At 38.6% G+C, this 22,242-nt stretch overlaps 1 protein-coding gene across 1 annotated transcript in view; it reads right to left on the bottom strand.

The window, feature by feature from the left end:
* The window catches only part of LOC115216236 (leucine-rich repeat-containing protein 9-like), a 110,575-nt gene that overhangs the window by 49,285 nt on the left and 39,048 nt on the right, over positions 1-22,242 (bottom strand). Inside the window, exons 8-18 of the mRNA XM_029786345.2 lie at positions 20,919-21,074; positions 18,777-18,868; positions 18,055-18,186; positions 16,600-16,785; positions 14,899-15,016; positions 12,408-12,531; positions 9,006-9,066; positions 7,517-7,587; positions 6,343-6,467; positions 3,892-4,052; positions 754-940 (exon numbers count right to left, since the gene is read on the bottom strand). Of these exons, the coding sequence (XP_029642205.2) occupies positions 754-940; positions 3,892-4,052; positions 6,343-6,467; positions 7,517-7,587; positions 9,006-9,066; positions 12,408-12,531; positions 14,899-15,016; positions 16,600-16,785; positions 18,055-18,186; positions 18,777-18,868; positions 20,919-21,074 (1,413 nt within the window). The remainder of the gene's footprint in view (positions 1-753; positions 941-3,891; positions 4,053-6,342; positions 6,468-7,516; positions 7,588-9,005; positions 9,067-12,407; positions 12,532-14,898; positions 15,017-16,599; positions 16,786-18,054; positions 18,187-18,776; positions 18,869-20,918; positions 21,075-22,242) is intronic.

The following is a 22,242-nucleotide window of genomic DNA, read 5'->3' on the forward strand; positions in this document are numbered from 1 at the left end:
CATACACCCTCAGTTACTCTCACATGTATATTTTTACTACAGGCATTGACCTGCAGTTGTTCAGGTTTGATATTAGCTGCATCAATTGCCTTAGTGTAGAAGTGTCTTCAAAAGTCATGGGCAATGATTTACTTATAACGAAAATTACAGGTAAAAGTCCCATCTAAGTAATATAGGGAAGGGTCTCATATATGTAATATAGGGCAGAGGTTTCCTATAAAGGAAAGGGGTCTCAGATATGTAATAATGGTAGAGGTTTCATATATGTAATAAGGGTAGAGGTTTCATATATATAATATAATTAGTGGGTGTCTTATAAACGTAATGTAGATTAGAGTCTTGTATATGTAAAGCAGTGGGTTGAAAAATCCTTTAAAACTTGAGATTGTTCATAGAATGATCATCATCAACATTTAATATCCACTTATCCATGCTTGCATGGGTCAGATAGAATTCTTTGAGGCAAATTTTTTACAGCTGGATGCTCTCCTTCTCCCCAACCCTCATCTGTTTCCAAGAAAGGTAATATTCCTCCAAGGTTTGACACATGTTTTTCACAGAAGATTGGACACAGACAAACCTTTGCATGATGGTGATGATCATTCACAATCATCATGTGGTGACAAGACAAGGACACACACACACACACACACACACACACACACACACACACACACTAGTAAATAATAGTAGAACAATTGTAGGAGTATAAGACAAAAGAAAAAGAAAAAAACAACTGTTTATGTTACTTACTGGATAAAACAAATCAAGGCTGGTGAAGTTGTTAAAACTGGCTTCAAGTTTAACCAATGAAGGAAGAAACTTTGCAATATTAAGTTTATTGAGGTTCTGGCGACTCAGGTTGAGGTGAGTAATTGTGGAAGGTACATTTTGCTCAGATAGCAAGCTGGGTTCAATGTTGCCATCAGTGTAGCTTTTACTGTTTCAAGAGAATAGAGGTAAGAAACAATACACAGTAAAAATAAATCATTGAAACATTGAATGTGGTTGCAGCTTGGTTAAGTGTGTACATATTTGTGTATTTGTTTAGGCTATGTACCAAGTCTCAATAGTTAGTTTCTAATGAATCACATTTATTTACTTAACGACATTACAAAAGTTAATTGCTGAATGCTGTTATGTTGAATACCATGTTTCTAAATGTTTATTTGGCTAGAGGTGAGAATGTGTGTTGGTAAGTGAGATTAATATATTTTTATGCTGAGCAAAAGGTGAGAAAGTTTTGTGCTTGTGGCAGACAAAGCGATTCTTTTTAACCCGGGGTCAAGTGGTGTGGCTGACCAAAAATCCTATGGATAACATCTATGTACATCTCTCTTCTATTGAACCTCTGTGCTATTTGTCTTGTGTGTCTACATTTATGATCATACTAGCAGCATAGCCCGGCATTGTCCGGGTATGTAAGAGCCCCTGGAACAGACATGATGCTCGCTGTGAATTTAAAAAAAATTCCTGCCAATTTGTGAAAGATATTGTCGAAAATATGTCATCTTGAATTTGAACGCGATTTCCCAAAATGGCATGATTTTATCGATTTTTTCTGATGGTAAGGTATTGCATGGAAAACTAATGTCAGAATTAAGTTTCTTAGGGTAACATTAAGCTTCACCATGAGTTTGGTGAAAATCGATTGCAAGTTGCGAAAACTACAACAGAAAATGTGTTGCAAATAAAAAGCTTAGATTCTCGACACTATGTCGAATTTATCAATTTTTTTCAGAACTGAGTGTACTTTTCAAAATTTTCGCTGCGTTAGTTTTGAATTATGACATTGGGCTATGTGTGTGTCAAGTTTCATCAGAATCGGTTGAAAGCCGTGGTCAGGGTGAGGACACAACCTGACAGACACACAGACATACAAACTGCCGTTTATATATAGAGAGATTTGAGCAGGAAACTGTGGGAATTTCTATTCATATCATGCGATCATGTGAATACACCTGAAACATGATTGCTTAAAATGCAGGCCAAAGTCAGCTGATATGTTGTGGCCTTTTTCTTGTTACTGAAATATCATTATACTGGAGGAGTTCCAGGTGATATTGGAGGTATACATTTAGTGGGCTAAGTTGATTGGCTTGCATCTTGACACTTAGAGAAACAAGTCCATGCAGGGTGGTAGCTTCTGCTACTGTGTTGTACAATCTATCTTTGATAATATTCAACTTTCATCATCTTGTGGTAAATATAAATCCCACAAATTTCAAGCTTTGTGCCTATAGTAAAAAGGATTATTATTATTATTGTTAAATTTTACTTCTCAGAGCTCTCAATCTTACTTGCTCCGGTTAATTCTGTGAGAGTGGACAGCAACCTGTTGTTAAAGGTCTCACTGGGTCTCTTTCCATGAATTATAAGATTTGGTACTTAGATGTTAAGCATCGTGGAACATTATTATTGTTATTATCATCATCATCATCATCATCAGAATTTATGATGGGCTGCCCTTGGGAGCTCCTTTATACTGATGACCTTGTTCTTATTGCTAAATCACAATCAGAACTAGAGAAGAAATTTCAAGTGTGGAAGCAAGGTTTGGAATCAAAGGCCTTAGAGTAAATTTAGCAATGGTCAAAGTATTAGTAAGTAAGAATTCAGACAAATTATACATCCTTTCAAGGAGATGGTTCTGACTGATATGTAGAAAAGGCATAGGTAGAAACTCCATAAAGTGTACATGGTGCAAGTTATGGACATATAAGAGGCACAGCAATATCAGAGGCAGGTTAACTGAAAAAGAAGTCTTTGTGTGTAGCAGATGTATAGATACAATAAACAATAGTATTGTACAGAAAATAGACTTCATTAAATGCCAAGCAGAGATACTTAGAAGTAGTAGACAGCTTCAGTGGAGGTGGATGTTCTGAGAGCATTGCAGCTTGTGTAAGAATAGGCTGGGCCAAGTTCAGAGAGCTTATACCTTTGTTGGTAACAAAGGGCCTCTCCCTCAGAGTCAAATGCAGATTGTACGATGTCTGTGTATGAACAGCCATGCAGTGAAACATGGGCTGTGACTACAGAGGACATGAAGCTTGAAAGAAATGAAGCTAGCAGACTTTGATGGATGTGTAATGTTCAGTGTGCATGTACAACAGAATGTAAGCATCTTGAGAGAAATGTTGGGCATAAGAGGCATCGAATGTGGTGTGCAAAAGAGATGACTGCGTTGGTAGGGTCCTGTAATGCATATGGACAAGGACAGCTGTGTGAAGAAATGCCAATCTCTAATTGCGGAGGGAATCTGCAGAAGAGGTAGATCCAGGAAGACATGAGATGAGGTGATGAAGCATGATCTTCAAACACTGGGCCTCATGGAGCAATGACAAGTAACTGAGATCTTTGGTGATATGCTGTGCTAGAGAAGACCCGTCAAGCCAAGTGAAATCACAACCATAGCTGATGCCAATGTCGTGTAACTGGTACTCATGCTGGTGGTATGTAAAAAAGCACCCTTCAAACGTTGGGCAATATGCTGTGTCTGAGAAGACCCACAAAGCCAAGTGAAATTGTAGTTGTGACCAATGCCAGAGTTGTATATCTGGTATTCATGCCGGTGGCATGTAAAAAGCACCCTTCGAACTTTGGGCCCCATGGCCTATCAAGCCAAGTGAGATTGTAGTCATGGCCAATGCTGGTGTTTCATAACTGGCACCTGTGCTGGTGGCATGTAAAAAGCACCCACTACACTTTTGGAATGGTTGGCATTAGGAAGGGCATCCAGCTGTAGAAACCATGCCAAATCACACTGAAACCTGGTGCAGCTCTCCAGCTTACCAATTTTCAGTCAAACCGTCCAACCCATGCCAGCATGGAAAACAGACATTAAATGATGATGATGATGATGATATTTACATACTTATTCATGCTTACTTGTATGTTTCATAGACTTCTTCTGTGAGATTCTTTATCATATCTTGGATATAAGTATTCTCATTTAAAGATATCCACTGTGACAAGAATTTCTTCTCCACCTCCTCACTAACATCCTGATATGGTTCCTTCAGTTGTAAAAATGGGTTCATAATTTCATCCTGAAACCATAACAAACAAAACAGAAATTAGAACATAGCTCATTGATGTATAATTTAATTATATGAAATTCGAGCGAGGTCGTTGCCAGTGCCACTGGACTGGTTCCTGTGCAGGTGGCACATATAAAGCACCATTTGAGCGTGGCCATTGCCAGTACCGCCTGACTGGCCCTTGTGCCGGTGGCAAGTAAAAGCACCCACTACACTCTTGGAGTGGTTGGCGTTAAAAAGGGCATCCAGCAGTAGAAGCTCTGCCAGATCAGATTGGAGTCTGGTGCAGCCATCTGGTTTGCCAAACCTCAGTCAAATCGTCCAACCCATGCCAGCATGGAAAGCAGACGTTAAACGATGATGATGATGAAACATACATTTCTTTATCTTTCATCTGTTTGGAGTCAGTAAAATAAGTAACAGTTGAGCACTGGGGTCAATGTAATTGACTACCACCTCCCCCAAAATGGCAGGCCTTGCGCTAAGATTTGAAATCAATGTGAATATAGTCTGTAAGCTGGCAGAATCATTAGCATGCTGGACAAAATGCCTTGTGGTATTTCTTCCATCTTTAGAATCTGAGTTCAAATTCCACTGAGGTCGACTTTGCCTTTCATACTCTTGGAGTCAATGAAATAAGTACTAGTTGATGTAATCAGCTAGCCTCTGCTGCCCCCTCACCAAATTCAGGCCTTATGCTTATAGTAGAAAGGATAGTGCATACTTAATACATTACTCTAAAGTATGAATATATTTTCTACACTAGGCACAAGGCCTGACATTTTTGGGGAGAGAACCAGTCGATTAGATCGACCTCAGTACACAACTGGTACTTAATTTATTGACCCCAAAAGGATGATAGGCAACGAAATGCCACAAAGCATTTTGCCTGGCATGCTAACATTTCTGCCAGCTCGCCGCCTTAAAGCATAAATATATTGAGGTCTAACAGCTGGTTATTAGTAATACTTTGTCAAAGTGAAATCATTAAATAGAATTTTATTTATAATAATGAACACTTGGGTCAAGCATCTAGGAGAAGAAAACTGCAAATACCAAACAAATTAAATGAAGCACGTTACTATCGGATTAGGAAATAAAAGTCAGTTTCAGTTTATGATATTATTCTTCTGTGGTCAATGTTTGTCCTGTGTAAGACATTAAACTACTTCTAGAGGTGATGCTCCAGCTTAAGAGTTCTGGAGTTTGGGAGAGCATGGGGTTACTCACTAGTAACTACTACTCCCAGGTCTGCTCTTGCCTGGAGTGGTGGTTTCTGTCAAAGGCCCAGTTAATGGCCAAATAAAAGATGGTACTGACATTAATGCATACAGCACTTGGGGGATGGCTGGTCTCTGGACATGTGTCACACAGGCCTACTAGAGTGTGGACAAGCGCTGATATCACATAGATCAATCCCTGCTTCCACCTAAGGATTAAACAGGCTCTGTGTCCTAAGGGTAAGCTTGGGAGGGAAAATGTCAATGCTTTCATCTCCTTTCCCACAGATTCTATATTTGCTCTCTGACTGAGTTTTATCTATCCTTGCCTTTATGAAATACATTCTAACATATTGTTCCTGAGCAGCAATAATTAGTAATTTATTTTTTCGTTTCGGGTTTTCAACTCTCAACCACAACTAATGTTCTTTACTCCCAACATTCTTAGTTGGTCATATGAATTGGCTATGTAAATCCTTCTCTTTCCAGTTATCTGTCCTGTTGTTTTTCTACTTGTTCCTTTAGTAGAATTGATTACCATTATTATTATTATTAGTAGTAGTAGTATTTAGCCTCAGGTTAGCTCTGTGTGAGCAAACCTATGAAGAAATGCATAAAAGTTGTGATCACCATGTCTTTGAATACATGGACTATCATCATCATATGTGTCCTTCCTTTTTTAAGATGGCAGTGAGTGATCTGAAGGAATTTGGCTGCTATTTCAACCAGACCAAGTCACCACACAGAAGCCCTTTCACTGGCTAAAACTAAACTCATGGTAGTCTAGAAGACTATGATAATTGTATATGCTCTGTAAAGCAGTTGGCATGAGAAATGGTATCTGTCGCAGAAGCCATGCGAAGGCAGACATTATAGCTTGGTGCAATCCTCTGGTTTGTTGGTTCCTGTCAAACTGTTTGACCCGTGTCAGCAGGAAAAACAAATTTTAAATGATGGTGATGATAGTGGTGGTGGTGGTGGTGGTGGTGGCAATGGCAATGACAAAGATAACTGTAAGGCCTATGCTAGTAACAACTGAAACCAAAAGAGAATAAAAAGAAAACAACAATAAAACTTACAGTGAAGTTGTATTTGAATTTTACAATATATTCAGGTACAATGAGACCAGGATTGTAAATGTGCCACTCTCTCTGATTCTGAAGACATCTACAGGCAGGATGGTCATTGACAGAGTATAAAAAACCTGAAACAATACAATGTAGAGAAATAGATTACAATATTATTCCACATCATGAGGCAGTAAGATAGTGGAATTGCTTGCATGCCGGCAAAATGATGAGCAACATTTTGTTTGCCTTTAAATTCTGAGACCAAATTCTGCTGAGGTTGACTTTGTCTTTCATCCTTTAGGGGTCAATAAAATAAATACCAGTTGAGGACATGGATCAATGTAATTGACTTAACCCCCATTCTCTGAAGTGCTGGCTTTGTGCCAAAATTTGAAATTGACATTATACTACATCATTAAGGTGGCAAGTGACAAGCTGGCTGAATTGTTACCGTACCAGACAAAATACTTAGTGGCATTTCCAACTTCAAATTCTGAGTTCAAATGCTGCTGGGGTTGACGTTTCCTTTCATCCTTTTGGGGCCGATAAAATAAGTGTAGCGAGTCAAGGAAGTGCTACTTTGTTGTTGCGGATTAGCACAGTTGTGCTTTGGCAACTGCAGCCAATTGGAGCTGGTCGCGTAGCAATAAATACAGCGTCATCTGTCCAGAAGGAATTCTGTTCCGGTCAGTCAGCCGGCCGGCAGTTAGCAGAAGACTTTATGTGGTTGGTACGTATGCTTATGTGGTTGGTACGTATGCTTCATAATCACACAGCCACATCTGTACCTCACACATTTGAAATATCAGAGAGAGAGAGAGAGAGAGAGAGAGAGAGAGAGAGAGAGAGGAAGAAAGAGAAGGAAAAGAGGAGAAAGAGAGAAAGGAGAGAAAGAGAGAAAGAGAGAAAGGAGAGAAAGAGAGAAAAAAGGGAGAGGAATTTACATAGTCTTTTATTACATACAATTACTCTTAGAATCTATGATATTCTAGCAGTTTATGCTCAAATCAACCAGATCCAGCATCTCACACTTATCCTACCATGTCATTCTAAAAATAAACAATCATATCATTGAAATCGCAAAGCTATGAGTTAATGCATGATTAATTCAAAACAATGTGAATGAATGAGCAGAATAACCTGAATGCTTGAGGGCTAAAGTGGTTTTATGGTTTGGCCTTACCTGACTGCTTTAACAACATTTTCTTAGTTTTATAAAAGGAAGTGAATTGTGGGTAGTTAGCTGGGTTGAATCTGCAAAATAGAGGATGGAGAGATATGTTGGACATTAAATATATTGATGTACAGAGCAACAAGCTGGCTTCCATGCCGGTGGCACGTAAAAAAACACCATTCGAGCATGATCGTTACCTGCGTCACCTTACTGGCACTTGTGCTGGTGGCACATGAAAAAACATTCGAGCAAGGTCATTGCCAGTGCTGCTGGACTGGCTCCTGTTCAGGTGGCACATAAAAAAACACCATTTGAGCATGGCCGTTGCCAGTACCGCCTGACTGGCCCTCGTGCCAGTGGCATGTAAAATCACCTACTACACTCTCGGAGTGGTTGGCGTTAGGAAGGGTATCTAGCTGTAGAAACTCTGCCTGATCAGACTGGAGTCTGGTGCAGCCATCTGGTTTGCCAGACCTCAGTCAAATCGTCCAACCCATGCTAGCATGGAAAGTGGATATTAAATGATGATGATGATGTAGAAGTTATAAACAAGGGGGAGGAGATCCCTGAATCAGAAATAAGGATCTTCATATGTTGAGACTCATGGAGGCAATGACAAGTGACTGAGACTTTCGGTGACTTGCTGTGCCTGAGAAGGCATGTGAAGCTAGATGAAATCGTAGTTGTGGTCAGTATCAGTGACATGTAAAAGGGTTCCATGCTGGTGACACATGAAAGGCACCCATGTTAGTAACATGTTAAAGGCACCCATGCCGGTGACACGTAAAAGACACCTGGTGCATTTTGTTGGGTGGATGGCATTAGAAAGGGCATCCAGCCATAGAAACCGAGCCAAAACAGACTGGAGCCCGGTGCAGCTCTTTGGTTTACCCGTTCCAGTCAAACTAGGTGTACCATGAATTTTCTAAAATATAACTTAAGGCTACAAAAAATCCTTAGTAAGGCTTGGGATGCTGGAAACAATTTTGTTGTACATAAGTCATCACCATCCCTGCTCCATCATCATTTAACATCCAGCTTCCAAGCTGACATGTGTTAGACAGTTTAACCCAGGTTCCATTCGTGATGTTAATGGAGTAGATTCTACTGCATGCATTCTGACTATATCTTCGATCTGAGGATATTCTATGAGATGTGGTTTCTTTATACCATTATGTACAGCACTCTCAAAGATTCTGTGAAAGTTAACAGAAGCTGCCATTTATTCTTGGGTTAATCTTTCTACTCAGTTTCATTCACACGATTGGATAGAATACACTTATCCAAGGTACCACACAGTGGAGTTGGACCTGAAACACTGTGATTGCTATGTAAACTTCTTAAAGTCCCAGCCAAAGGATTTACCATTGCTGTGAAATATATGAAATGTTTTATGACTTCATGTAACGTTCCTCCTGACTTTCCCCACCACACACACGCCAGAGGTCAACCCCACCACACACACACCAGAGGCAGCAGCAAAATTGTCTTTACTCACTTTTTATCATCCTCAATCATGACTGGATTTCCTGTAAACACACGACAAATAAGCAACCTCCCTGTCAAAAAAATAATTTTTTAAACTTTATATATATATGCAGCACAAAGTTTTGTCAGTGAACAGGTTGTGGTTTCAAAGCGACGAAAATATAATGACAAATTAAATTTAAATGTTGAAGTGAATCTAACGGTTTTTGTGTGTTTCTTAAATGGCTTATAAACACCTTCCACGCTGCAATTGTTTTCGTTCCAGCACATGAGCTCAGATCAAGTCACTCGCTATGCAAGTACATCTCCGTAAATATATATATATATATATACACACACACACACATATATATATATATATATATATATATATAGACGCAGGAGTGGCTGTGTGGTAAGTAGCTTGCTAACCAACCACATGGCTCCGGGTTTAGTCCCACTGCATGGCATCTTGGGCAAGTGTCTTCTGCTATAGCCCCGGGCCGACCAATGCCTTGTGAGTGGATTTGGTAGATGGAAACTGAAAGATGCCTGTCGTATATATGTATATATATATATGTGTGTGTGTATGTGTGTGTGTTTGTGTGTTTGTCCCCCTAGCATTGCTTGACAACCGATGCTGGTGTGTTTACGTCCCCGTCACTTAGCGGTTCGGCAAAAGAGACCGATAGAATAAGTACTGGGCTTACAAAGAATAAGTCCCGGGGTCGATTTGCTCGACTAAAGGCGGTGCTCCAGCATGGCCGCAGTCAAATGACTGAAACAAGTAAAAGATAAAAGATATAAAGATATATATATATATATACACACACATATATATATATATATATATACACACACACACACGTATATATATATATATATATATATATATATATATGTATACTTCTTTATTGCCCATAGGGGGCTAAACACAGAGGGGACAAACAAAGGGATTAAGTTGATTACATTGACCCCCAGTGCATAACTGGTACTTATTTAATTGACCCCGAAAGGATGAAAGGCAAAGTCGACCTCGGTGGAATTTGAACTCAGAACATAATGGCAGACGAAATACCGCTAAGCATTTCGCCCAACATGCCAACGATTCTGCCATTAGAGATAACTGTCATCACAACAGCCACAACAGTCTTATTTTAATGTCCACTTTAAAGGTTTGCATGGTTTAGAAAGAATCTGTTGAAGTAGACTTTCTTATGGCTACATGCCCTTCCTGCCAGCAGTGCTTGCCTGTTTCTAAGCAAGGTGTAATATTTTGCCAAAGAAGGACATGTTTTGACAAAAGATTGCAAACACAGCACACCACTTAGATAAAGGTGATGCTTGTTTACAACAATTATGTAATGACCAGTGTGCTAACGATTCTGCCAGCTCACCGTCTTTAAAAAAGGTGGAAAGCTAGATTAGTGGGTACAATCCATTAGATCATTATTTCACAAGCTTTTTATTTCTAAAGACCCTCTTTTATTTAAATGAATTTTCCCAGTCTCCAGGGCAGTCTCCTGGATAAGGCCAATTTTATTTACTAACAAAAATGTCGTTTTCTGTGTTTCATCTTTCAATTGACAGATACGTGTACGTAACTGAATTTTGTAATTAGCTTGAAGCATTGTTGATGTGTAAATGACATAAATATTTTTCAGAAGACATTAAAATAATGCAGGTGAGACAAAATATTGCATCATCTCTATATCTATAAACGGCAAAATGCCTGTGTATCTGTGTGTCCTTTATACAAATCCACAGTTTTTCATGTAAAATGCTCGCATTTTCTATGGGCTTTCAAAACTGTCTGAGTGTGACCGTGAAGATCTTTTCATTTCCCCAGTCACCCCAGAAAGCCATTAGAAAAATCAATAAACCGACCCCTTATGCCCATATGTTATTTTGCGACCGAATTCGAGTTTTTCGCTTTTTTCTGCCTCCTTTTTTGTCCGACTAATGGCATGTGCACAGTCCCACTAATTTTCCATGATTATGCCAGTCCAAGTGTGAAAACCGAAGTCCAATGAATTTTAATTACTCTCATAAAAAGCTCCAACTAGCTCATAAACAACAAAACTGGCCCAAGCTGAAATGTGATAAGAAACTTAGCTCTTGATTTAGTGAGAAATTTTTACTGCGACCCGGCAACGAACAACAAGCACTAGCACTAGACCTGGCAGTGCCAGATCATAGCACTAGTCCTACACAGATCGTTTAATGCTTCTGTTATATATCAGAAAATATTCCTTCTATCAAAATTAAGATGGAAAAATAATCCAATTATCTACTGCTATTAATACTATCTTATAGTTCAGCTGCTGATCAGTGACCTTCCTTACACATTCACAAAACCTCTACTTACCTGGATACTTACTACTGTTATTCAAAGGTTCACCTCATTACTTGCTGCTACCGATGCAATCTATCTTTACCAACCACAATTATAAAAACTATAAATACATCAATGCTTTCTCTCACAACTCTCCAGAATTACTTGCCAGTTTTAACACTTTTTGCCTCAACTCTTAGATTATTTTCTTTCTTATATTTAATTTGTAGTTCTTATATTTGATTTGGGGAATTTTTCCCAAAATAAAATTGGAGAATTTAACAACATATGTAAAATAATACATCTTTCCTTTGTTTCTATTTATTGACATCACCTCACATATTTTGCCAAACTTTTCACTTGCTTTACTTAAAGCTTCTTTTTTAAATATTTACATCTGTACTGCAGCTTTTATAATTCTGAAAACAAGCGATGGACCCCCATTAATACTCTAGTACACCCTTAATACTAACTCAGTGAACTCTTAGGACTCTTCAGTCTTAAGGTAGGGAACTGCAGCATAGATCAAGTGGTACTTTATCTATTCCACGAAGATAGAAGGCAAAGTTAATCCTGATGTGATATGAATCTAGAAAAACTATAGCATGTAACAAATACCTCCAAAGTATTTCATTATCTGATGCTCTGCCAATTCTATTCTGTTGTAAAACAACAACACAATAAAAATGAATGTAACAGCACATGTATTTTTTAACTAATATAGTATAGTTGACATATAACAAATGTGACTCACAAACATACGAAAACTGTTAGTTTCACTGCAATATTTAAAATTCATTTGTGCCAAAATATTTTCATCGCTTTGAAACTGTGACCTTAGTACTTGTGCTAGCATGAGTTTTGTCAGTGAACAGTGAAACTAATGGTTTTTGTGTGTTCTTGAATGGCTTACAAACATCTTCTATGGTGCAATTGTTTTTGATTCAGTACACGATCTCAGATCAAGTCACTTGCTATGCAAGTACATCTCCATAATGTGACTCAACCTTTATGTAATTGTGTTATAACCTCAATATATGTTCTTATCAAATCTCTAATGGAATAGCTACAGCAATGGAAATATAATTTTGTTTTTACCATATTTGATTTGGAAAGAATCTTCAGATTCAGTATGGTTTCGCATACCCAGATTTTTTAGTCTTTGGAGATCAGCAAAATAAAGGCAGTTGTACAGTTTAATAGCATTGTCTTCATTTTGTGCCTGGAAAGATATGAAATTAAAACTAGCATTACATCTGTGTTATTATAAGAAATTATTACATAATCATAGGAAATTTTTATTATATACACTAGAGTTTCTGTGCCAGCATACAATGAAGAGATTAATAATGTAAAAATTAAGTGGAATTACATGTTCACTGAGGGGAAGCCCTCTTTCAAAAGAGAGCTTCTATGTAATCACTTGTTCTAGAAATTGTAACCAAATCTCCCTCAATTCATATCCTACTATCTTGAATTAGGAAAGGACACATTAGATAAGGTAGTCCTACATATCTTTAGTTAAAAGGGTAAAGACCCCCTTTGATCATGAATAACTGCAGGATTGCACCTAGAAAGTTCCCCTCTGGGGCACAGATCCTGGCAAGGTTGTTTATGGAAGACCAGCAGTCACCCATGCATACCAGTCTCCTCTCTCCATGCCACCAATGTTATCCAAAGGAAAGGCAAATGCTGATACAGCTTGGCATGAGTGATGTCACAACTCATTTCTACAGCTGAGTGAATGGGAGCAATGTGAAATGAAGTGTCTTGCTCAAGAACACAACACACAACTTGGTCCAGGAATCAAACTCACTACCTCATGACTGTGAGCCTGATGCTCTAACCACTGACCCATGCATACCTTTAGTTAAAAAAAAAAAAGCAAAGCAAAACAAAACAAAACAGCATAATAACTATTGAGATATTTGTAATTAGTCTGTTTGATCAGAAGTGTCATGAAACTAAATAAGACCAGTCATTACAATAATATACGAGTATCATAGAGCAGACTTAAGTCCTTGTTTTGATTTCTTGGTGTAACTATTTCATTTCTCACTCATTGATAATAAGCATTCAGAAACACATAAGCCCCCTATAAATTATGATTTCCTATCTAGACAGTTTACTCTGACATCCATCACCAACAATTTTATCTTCTTTCCAGCTCCTCCCAGAGTTATGCAATGTAGGCTAACTACCAATCTCCTCTATTCCAAGACACCTGTGCCTGTCCCTCTACATCTGGCATAAAGCCACTTCCCACTCTACTGCAACCTCACTCAGTTGAGGGTTTTTTTTCTTTGTCTTGCAATTTACTTGGCAACCCCACTAGTGCTGGTGTCACAAGAAAAGTACCCAGTACACTCTGTAAAGTGGTTTAGTAAAGGAATCCAGCTGTAAAGTGGTTTAGTAGGGCATTAGTAAGGGCATCCAACTGCAGAAATCATTCCAAAATACAGTGGAACCTAATGCCGCCACCACCACCATCATCATCATCATCTCCAGTCTGATCTGACAGTGTTTCTACAGCTGGATGCCTTCTAATGCCAACCCCTCCGTGAGTGTAGTGGGTGCTTTTTACGTGCCACCGGCACAGGTGCCAGGGGAGGCTGGCTGTGGCCACGATCGGTTGGTGCTTTTTATGTGCCACCGGCACGGTAGGTTAAACAAACTGGTTCCACTGGATGTGTAATGTTACAGAGCATGAACGATGAAGTACTTGACACACCCATCTTTCCTCCTTTCATCTTCTAAACTGTATTTGTTCCCACTGCCCAGACTCTGCACAAATTAGTCCCTTTGAAATATGCATCTCGTCTACATTTTTCTTGTAGAGGAGTTATCAGAGATGTTCAAACTGAGCATCAGTGGTATCCATCTCACCAATCTCCTTGAGGTTATGGAGGCAACTAATTTCTCCTGACCAAACTGTAGAAAAAAAAAAGAAATAAAAAATGCTAAAATTGGGAAAAAAAGGAAGAACTCATTCTTTAGTTGAAAGAAAAGGAGTTGTCACAGCATGATATTTATAGATTAATATCTAGGTTAGTTCCCTCCAATGGCCAAAATAAGGATACATACCGTAAATCCTCGAGTATAGTCCGCCCTTGAGTATAATACGCAGGGGATTTTTAGGGGGCTGTACTTCTGAAAAACCTAAACCTTGTGTATAATACGCACCCCTTCTCTAACTTGAGTCCTCGGTTTGTAAAAATGTATACGGTAACATCCTTTATTATTGTATATATAAGATAATGCAAACGTGTAGCTTTTTTGTGCATTTTGTTTGCAGAAAATAAAGAAATAACAGTAATAAGGTTTAATAAATGTTGCTTATTGCAAGTTATGGATGATTCTTTTATGACTTCATTGCTTTCAGGCTTAGCTTAAGGTATTTTCACGCCCGACATCACAAAATGCATCTGAATAAACATTGCCGGACAGCAAATAGAGATTCAGACGTTGCTTAGAAAATATTTTAAATTTTTAACCTCGTGTATAATACGCACTAGGGATTTTGACCTTTAAATTTTGGAGAAAAAATGTGGATTATACATGAGGATTTATGGTAATTATTCTCACCTACCTGAGCATATCTGGAAAATGAAAAGCCATCCTGCAGTATTTTCTCCAATAAATAACTATCGGAATTTTCACTTGGCATCCAAAACAGGTAATCTTGCTTCTTTCTAAACTCATGTAGTCTGTTTATGTCCAAATGTTTAAGGTGTTTTTTTTGTTAGTAATAAGCAATGGCAGTTACAAGAATACATAGATATTTTTAAAATAATAGCAGAACTATAAATGTTGTTTTTATCTCAGTAAAAAGATGTAGCAGATTTCTTCCCTTGCATCGAGTATGAAAAAGTGGACACATATGAAAATGTTTATCACAGAATAAATGAGGATATTATTCAGCAAGCAAATGGCTGTGTGTGTGTGTGTGCATGTATGTGTGTGTGTGTGTGTGTGTGTGTGTGTGTGAGAGAGAGAGAGAGTGTGTGTGCATGCGTGCATACATACATACATACATACCTATATATATGTGTGTGTGTATATATTATATATATATTATTCAAAGTGTACAGTATTATATATACATTACAGCTGATCTTACCAATCGGTTTCATGCTGCACTATATATATATATATATATATATATATATAAAGATAAATTAAATATAGAGATATTCTATTGAAAATCCAAAAATTTATTTATATTACAATATTATATTAAATACAATGAATATAATATATAACATAACACAATATTATATAAATAATTATAAAAACTGTAAAAGGCCAACAAATTGTTGACTTGTATGTGTATGCATATGCATATATATATATATATATATATATATATATATATATATATTTGTTTATATATATATCTTTGCCTACTGACTTCAAAGCCCTATAATGGAAGATTGTATGATTTTAATGCATTAGGCCTCCAGGCTTCTTTTCTAGGCTATGTTTTCTTTCCTATTCCCTCTTCCTTTTGTTTATTTTTTGGATGCTTTTGTATTTACTCTGATGAAGCTCCATGTTCTAGTTCGTATATCCTATGTAGATGGAGAATATCATTTTTGCAATTCTGTCATAGGCACTGACTGACATCGGAAGCAGAAATGGCCATAAGAATTGTTATGTCACAGAAATGTTATGGTCATGCTTTGTGTTAAATAATAAGCTACAGATGTGGTCCAATTGATTTGTTTGTTGATCTAAAGTTAAGGACTACTACATTAGAATATAATGTACACCTATATAACCATAAAAGATGGTCAGTGCTTGCTGCAATACTCTATCAGATTCAACCTGGATCAACAAGAATCAACAAAAAAAAAGATGCAACAAGACATGGGATGAAGTATTTTAGGATGACTTCAAAACGCTGAGCGTTATGAAGGAGATGAGAGAAGACCGAGATATGTGGTGCATTGTACTTGAGAAGACAGAAGGTGGGTGCTAGTGCCATGTAAAAAGCACTGGTGCTGGTGCCATGTAAAAAAACAACAAGTACACTCTGTGGTGTGGTTGGCATTAGGAAGGGCATCCAACCATAGAGACCATGCAAAAAATACAATGGTATCTGGCGCAGCCCCTGGCCTTGCTAGTTCCTGTCAAACTTATTCAACCTATGCCAGCATGGAAAATGGACGTTAAATGATGATGATGATGATGATGATGATAATGATAAAGGAAGAACAGTCTTGAAAATAAACAAGATAAAATAACAACAACAACGACAATAACAACAGCAACAATAACAATGACCTACTGATCAGTCAAGTTATATCCTTCATCAGGTAGAGATATCAAAGACATGAGGTAGTTATCGAATCGTAAACTGACAGCTCGGTTGATCACTTTAAACACACTGAGTACATCTATCCCACTGATATCAAGTTGTTGGAAATCCCATTTACAGAAGTTATCCAGGATCATATCACAACAGCAGTCATACCTGCAACAAAAGAAATACCATAGTTTTTAACATTTTTTTTTTGAGTTTTTTATAAAATAATTTCTTTGATTCTTTTATATAACATTGAACAATTTTCTTCAAGGGTCACTACTTTCAAGGGTGTAGCCAAACAGATCAACTCCAGTAGTTATATTTTGAAGCCTGGGACTTATTCTATCAGTCACTTTTTGCCAAACCACTAAGTTATGGGGATGTAAACAAATCAATACCAGTTGTCAAGTGAGGTGGAGGACAGATACAAACATAAGATACACTGGTTTCTGTGCCAGTGGCACGTAAAAGGCATATCTGTGATTATAAAGCATGCTACTCAACCATATGGTTTTAAATTTTGGGGTTCAGCCTCACCACATGGCACCTTGGTCAAGTATTCTACTATAACCCTGGGCTCGTCAAAGCCTTGTGAGTAAATGTGGTTGACATACATATCATCATCATTTAACGTCTGTTGTCTATGTTGGCATAAGTTGGATGGTTTGACTGGGCTGGCACGCTGGAAGGCTGTGCCAGATTCGTGACTGATTTGGCATGGTCTTCTATGGTTGGATGCCCTTCCTAACACCAACCACTCTGAGAATGTAACGGATGCTTTTACGTGCCACTGGCATGGGTGCCATTTGTGTGACACCAGTATCCGCCATGACTGTATTTTGCTTGGCTTGATGAGTCTTCTTCTCAAGCACAACATAGTGCCAAAGGTCTTGGTCATTGCCTCTGTGAGGCCCAACACTCGAAAGGAGCTCAGCCACTTTGCCTCCATGAGGCCCAGCATTTGAAAGGAACTCAGCCATTTTGCCTCTGTCAGGCCCAATGCTAAAAAGGTACTTAGCTGCTTTACCTCCAATGTTCAAAGGTTTTTTTTTTACATGCCACCAGCACAGGTGAACTTGGTTTGACAGTTCCTCTTAAGCAGAGCACATCGCCAAAGCTCTAGGTGACCAGTCATTGCCTCTGTGAGGTTCAAAGTTTGAAGGTCATGCTTCACTGCCTCATCCCATGTCTTCTTGGGTATACCTCTGGGACCTCTCCACAGTTAAAGATCGGCACTTCTTTACACAGCTGTCCTCGTCCATGCACAAAATATATGTTTATAAAATGCATATACACATATAACTGACAGATTTAAATATAGAGAGGTCCAGATCTCAGCATCAAATTTAGCCTCTCATAGCTTGTATAATGAAATATTATCTCATATAAAACCTGTAGCAGTAATAACCCATTACTCTAGTTTCACCAAAGACTTACCAAGAATCAATTAATGAAGGTTCTTCAAATTTCACATTACCACATGTGATCAGTTCGGTATCAACCATGTACAGACCAAAATTGTATGATTTCTCCATAAAAAACAATGCTTCTTTGAATTTGAGTATTACCCTGTAACAGAAGACGGATGTGAAAATAGTGATGTAACATGGCTCAAAGAAAAATGGGTGTGTTGAAATAATTCATAAAGGAGTTGTCAATGTATATGTGAAGGTACAATAGCCAAGTAGTTAGGGGTGTTTGATTTATGATCATATGGTTATGGGTTCAATTCCTGGACTGGTTAGCACGTCTTTTTGAGCAAGACACATTTTACATTACCCTAGTCTCTTCAGCTGTAACGAGTACCAGCCGAATGTTGGTGCAACATTCTCTTGCTTTCGCATGTCACATCTTGGATGAGTGAAGAATAGGTGGGAGGCAAGATATTGTTCATCTGCTTTGAACTACATAAGCATCTACGACAGTACAAGTCATCAAGCCGTACTCGGTCATGAGTCCAAAATAAGCTATGATAGAAGGTAACATGCTCAAGGTACAATGCAGGAGGATTAAAAATCAAGATGTTATCATTGAGAAATAAACCTCTTAACCATTTGGCTATGCTTGTGCACCTACAAACAATGTACGTATATGCACTCACATACACACACACTGCTGTTCTTTCTCATGTACACTATATACACAAATAACACTCATACCTCTGGTATTTTGCTTCGCATTTCTCCAGCGTTACGTGAATGGTTTTCTGCCTGGTATGTTTCTCTGTTTCTGGCAGAGGGATGTTCTCTATCTGCATGAGATTCAGCAACAACAACAACAACAGTCCAATGGTGTATGAAGGAGTCGATACCATGTGTGAAAATAAACAAATATATTTCAGTAACACAGAATTCAACATAAAATATGCATTTATAAAGTAAATTGTTATGACATATAATACTGGACTACAAGACCTGTTGGAAGGTATGCTTGAGGACTCTGGCCCCACGACCCTCCCAGGAATAAGTGAGCGAAGAAGATGAAATGAATACTGTTCTACGTGAATAAGAGAAGGAACCTGTGGAAGAGGTAGACCCTAAAAAACATGGGATGAGATGGTGTAATTTGATCTTTGGATGTTGAGTTTCATGGAGATGGTGACAAGTTATTGAAAATTTTGGTAAACTACTGTGCTTGAGAAGACATGTTAAGCCATGCGAAACTGTGGTCATGGACAGTGTTGGGGACATGTAAAAGGTGCTCATGCAGGTGACACATAAAAGGCACCCATGCTAGAGACACATAGAAGGCACCCATGCCAGTGACACATAAAAAACAGCCAATTCCCTCTGTGGAGTGGTCGGCATTAGGAAAGGCATCTAGCCATAGAAATCAAGCCAAAACTGACTGAGCTTGGTGCAGCTCTCTAGCTTACCATCTCCAGTCAAACTGTCTAACCCATGCCAGCATGGAAAATGGACGTTAAATGATGATGATTATGTTGTTGTTGTTGGGATGTTGTGATGATGTTGCCCTGGAATTATATTAGCTAATATGTATTTTTTAATGTCTATTTAAGAAGCTAGGATGTGAATTAAGGAACATTTGGCTGCTATTTCTGGTTGGTTGAGCAGTTGCATACAGGCTCCCTCTATATAGGCTTATAGAAAGGGGTGCTGAAAAGTTCCTGGCATTAAGGGTGTCGCAAAAGGACTGGTTGGAGGCCCAACCTTTTGAGTTCTTTTAGAGGCCTTAGGAAAACTGAAGGATCACTGCAATAACAGTGTCAACCCGAGAGGGGGAATATGTTGAATAAAATCATAATTAACTGATGCTCCTGTATTTTCTTTCACCTAAAGCCAAAAACTTTCCAGCAACCCCTCGCAAAATGACAATGATGACGACAACAACGATGATGATGCTCTAGTTTAGCCCCGGGCCAATCCTTGTTGTGCAGGTCTATGAGCAAAAACATACTGAATGTTACCGTCATTCCTTTTATTCAGAGTCTATGTCAACAACTACATTATTCAACGTGTTCCCTTTTCTTCTTTTAAATAAAGTACAATGTGATTTGAAGATTTTGCTGTTATATTTAGCAGGTTTAAAGACTCCATAGAGGCTCCTACATTAGTGATGGTCATGTAGATGTAGATGTTTAACACCAGAACAACTCCAGTCGTGCAGATTGATTCATGAATAAAAGCATTCCAGTCATGAGTTCCATCTTTATTTTTCAGCAAAGAGAATCCAGGGCCACGATATTGAATATGCCCTCTTTTTTTTTTAAGGCATTAAAGAATGCTTTAAGAGAAATTTGACTGCTATTTATACCAAATCAAGCAAACGCACTGAGACATCTTTGTTTGTTTGCTTGTTATTATTGTTTAGATTGTGACCAGGAAGGCAAAGTGTACCAAGGACTACATACTAACATTGAGAAGAAAATTTTCAAATGTGATGGTAAGAAGAGTTTGTTGTAATCCGTCAGAAGAGGTAAACAATGATGACGAAGAGGGTGATGGTAATGATGATGACGATGATGATAATGATGGCGATGGTGAAGACAGTGGTGATGATGATGATGATGATGGTGGTGGTGGTCGTGATGGTGGTCATGGTGGAGGTGGTAATGACAATGATGACGACAATGTTACTGTTGAAACAGATGGCAAAAGTTCATGTGTTGAAAGAAGTGATGGTGGTGGTGATGATAAAGATGGTGATGATGATGATGGTGGTGGTGGTGATGTTGTTGATAAGAAAGTTGACGATGATGCTAATGATAAGGATGATGACGTTGGTGATGATTAGAGGAAGAGAGGAAATGATGACTGAAGCCAAAACAGACATCAGCTTACCATTTGAAGAAGTCTGGCAAGCTGTTCCACATACATATAGTAACCCGTTAGGAGTCTTGTCCTTAAATTCAAAGCAGCATCTAACCAGCAATTCTTCTTATATTCCAATTGTTTCTTCTTAGAATCATAAAATATGACCTTCTTCTCAATGGTAGCCTGCAACAAATCAAAGCAGTAAATCAGGCATCATTGGTCAACCATAACACACACACACACATACACACATGCACATACACACAGGGAGCATCATCCTCATCATCATTTAACGTCCATCTTTCAAGCTGGCATGGGTTGGCCTTGCCAATAGTATCCAATGAGCTGGAGGACTATGTTGAGTTCTAATTTCTGTTTTGGCATGATTTCTACAACTAGGTGCTCTTCCTAGGTGCCACATTACAGAGTTACAGGGTGCTTTTTTTCATTGCACCAGCACTAGTGAGGTTGCCAAGTATCTTGCAAAACAAAGAAAAGACCCCCAACTAAGTGGTGTTACAGTAGAGAGGGAAAAAGCTGTATGCCAAATGCTGAGAGGCTAACACATGATGGAGGGATGGGTACAGGTGTTTTGTAGGGGGAGATACATGTCTATCCAACGTTATATAAGAGTAGGAGTGGCTGGAAAGAAGATAAAGATGTGATGAGATGTCAGAGCATACTCTCGAGGTACAAGAAGGTGAGTGGTCATGTGATTAAGAAAGTCACTTTGGAAACATGATTTAAGGTGCGTTTGCACTGTGTGGACATTGTCTGCTAGAAACATTTACTACAGCCACAGACTGAACAATTACTTGTAAAATTTGGTTGATAGAACCGTGAGTTTTCATGCATTACCAACGATCATGAGCACGAGAGCACGGAGCTATTGGTAAAGTGCAGGCGGTGCACGGCACAGCCACGGAGAATGCATTTGGCCGAGCGGCAGTGACGACCATGCTGCCGCGGCCCCGTTTCAGGAACTCATTTGGCGTTGACTGCTGCTTCATCCGCGTGCGTAACATACAGACACACACTCGCAGCAGATATCATCGCAGCCGCTGAGACGACAGCCTTTCAATCACTCTGAACTACTACGACAGACTACTTACTACCAACATTTACTGATATTTACTGGATTGCAAATGTACACCCTTCAAAGTAGGAGGTAGTAATATGGTTGTTGGTCTATGATAGACAGCTTTGATGATCAATGTTACTATCATCTCTGAGCTTTCTACTAACATATCCATGCATGCATGTATGTATGTATGTATGTATGTACATACATTATAGCTGCCCCCTCGTTATCGAGTATGGCCATTGCACGAAGTTTTTCTACCTATTATAT

Source organism: Octopus sinensis, linkage group LG10 (genome assembly GCF_006345805.1).
Source record: "Octopus sinensis linkage group LG10, ASM634580v1, whole genome shotgun sequence".
Lineage (NCBI taxonomy): Eukaryota > Metazoa > Mollusca > Cephalopoda > Octopoda > Octopodidae > Octopus > Octopus sinensis.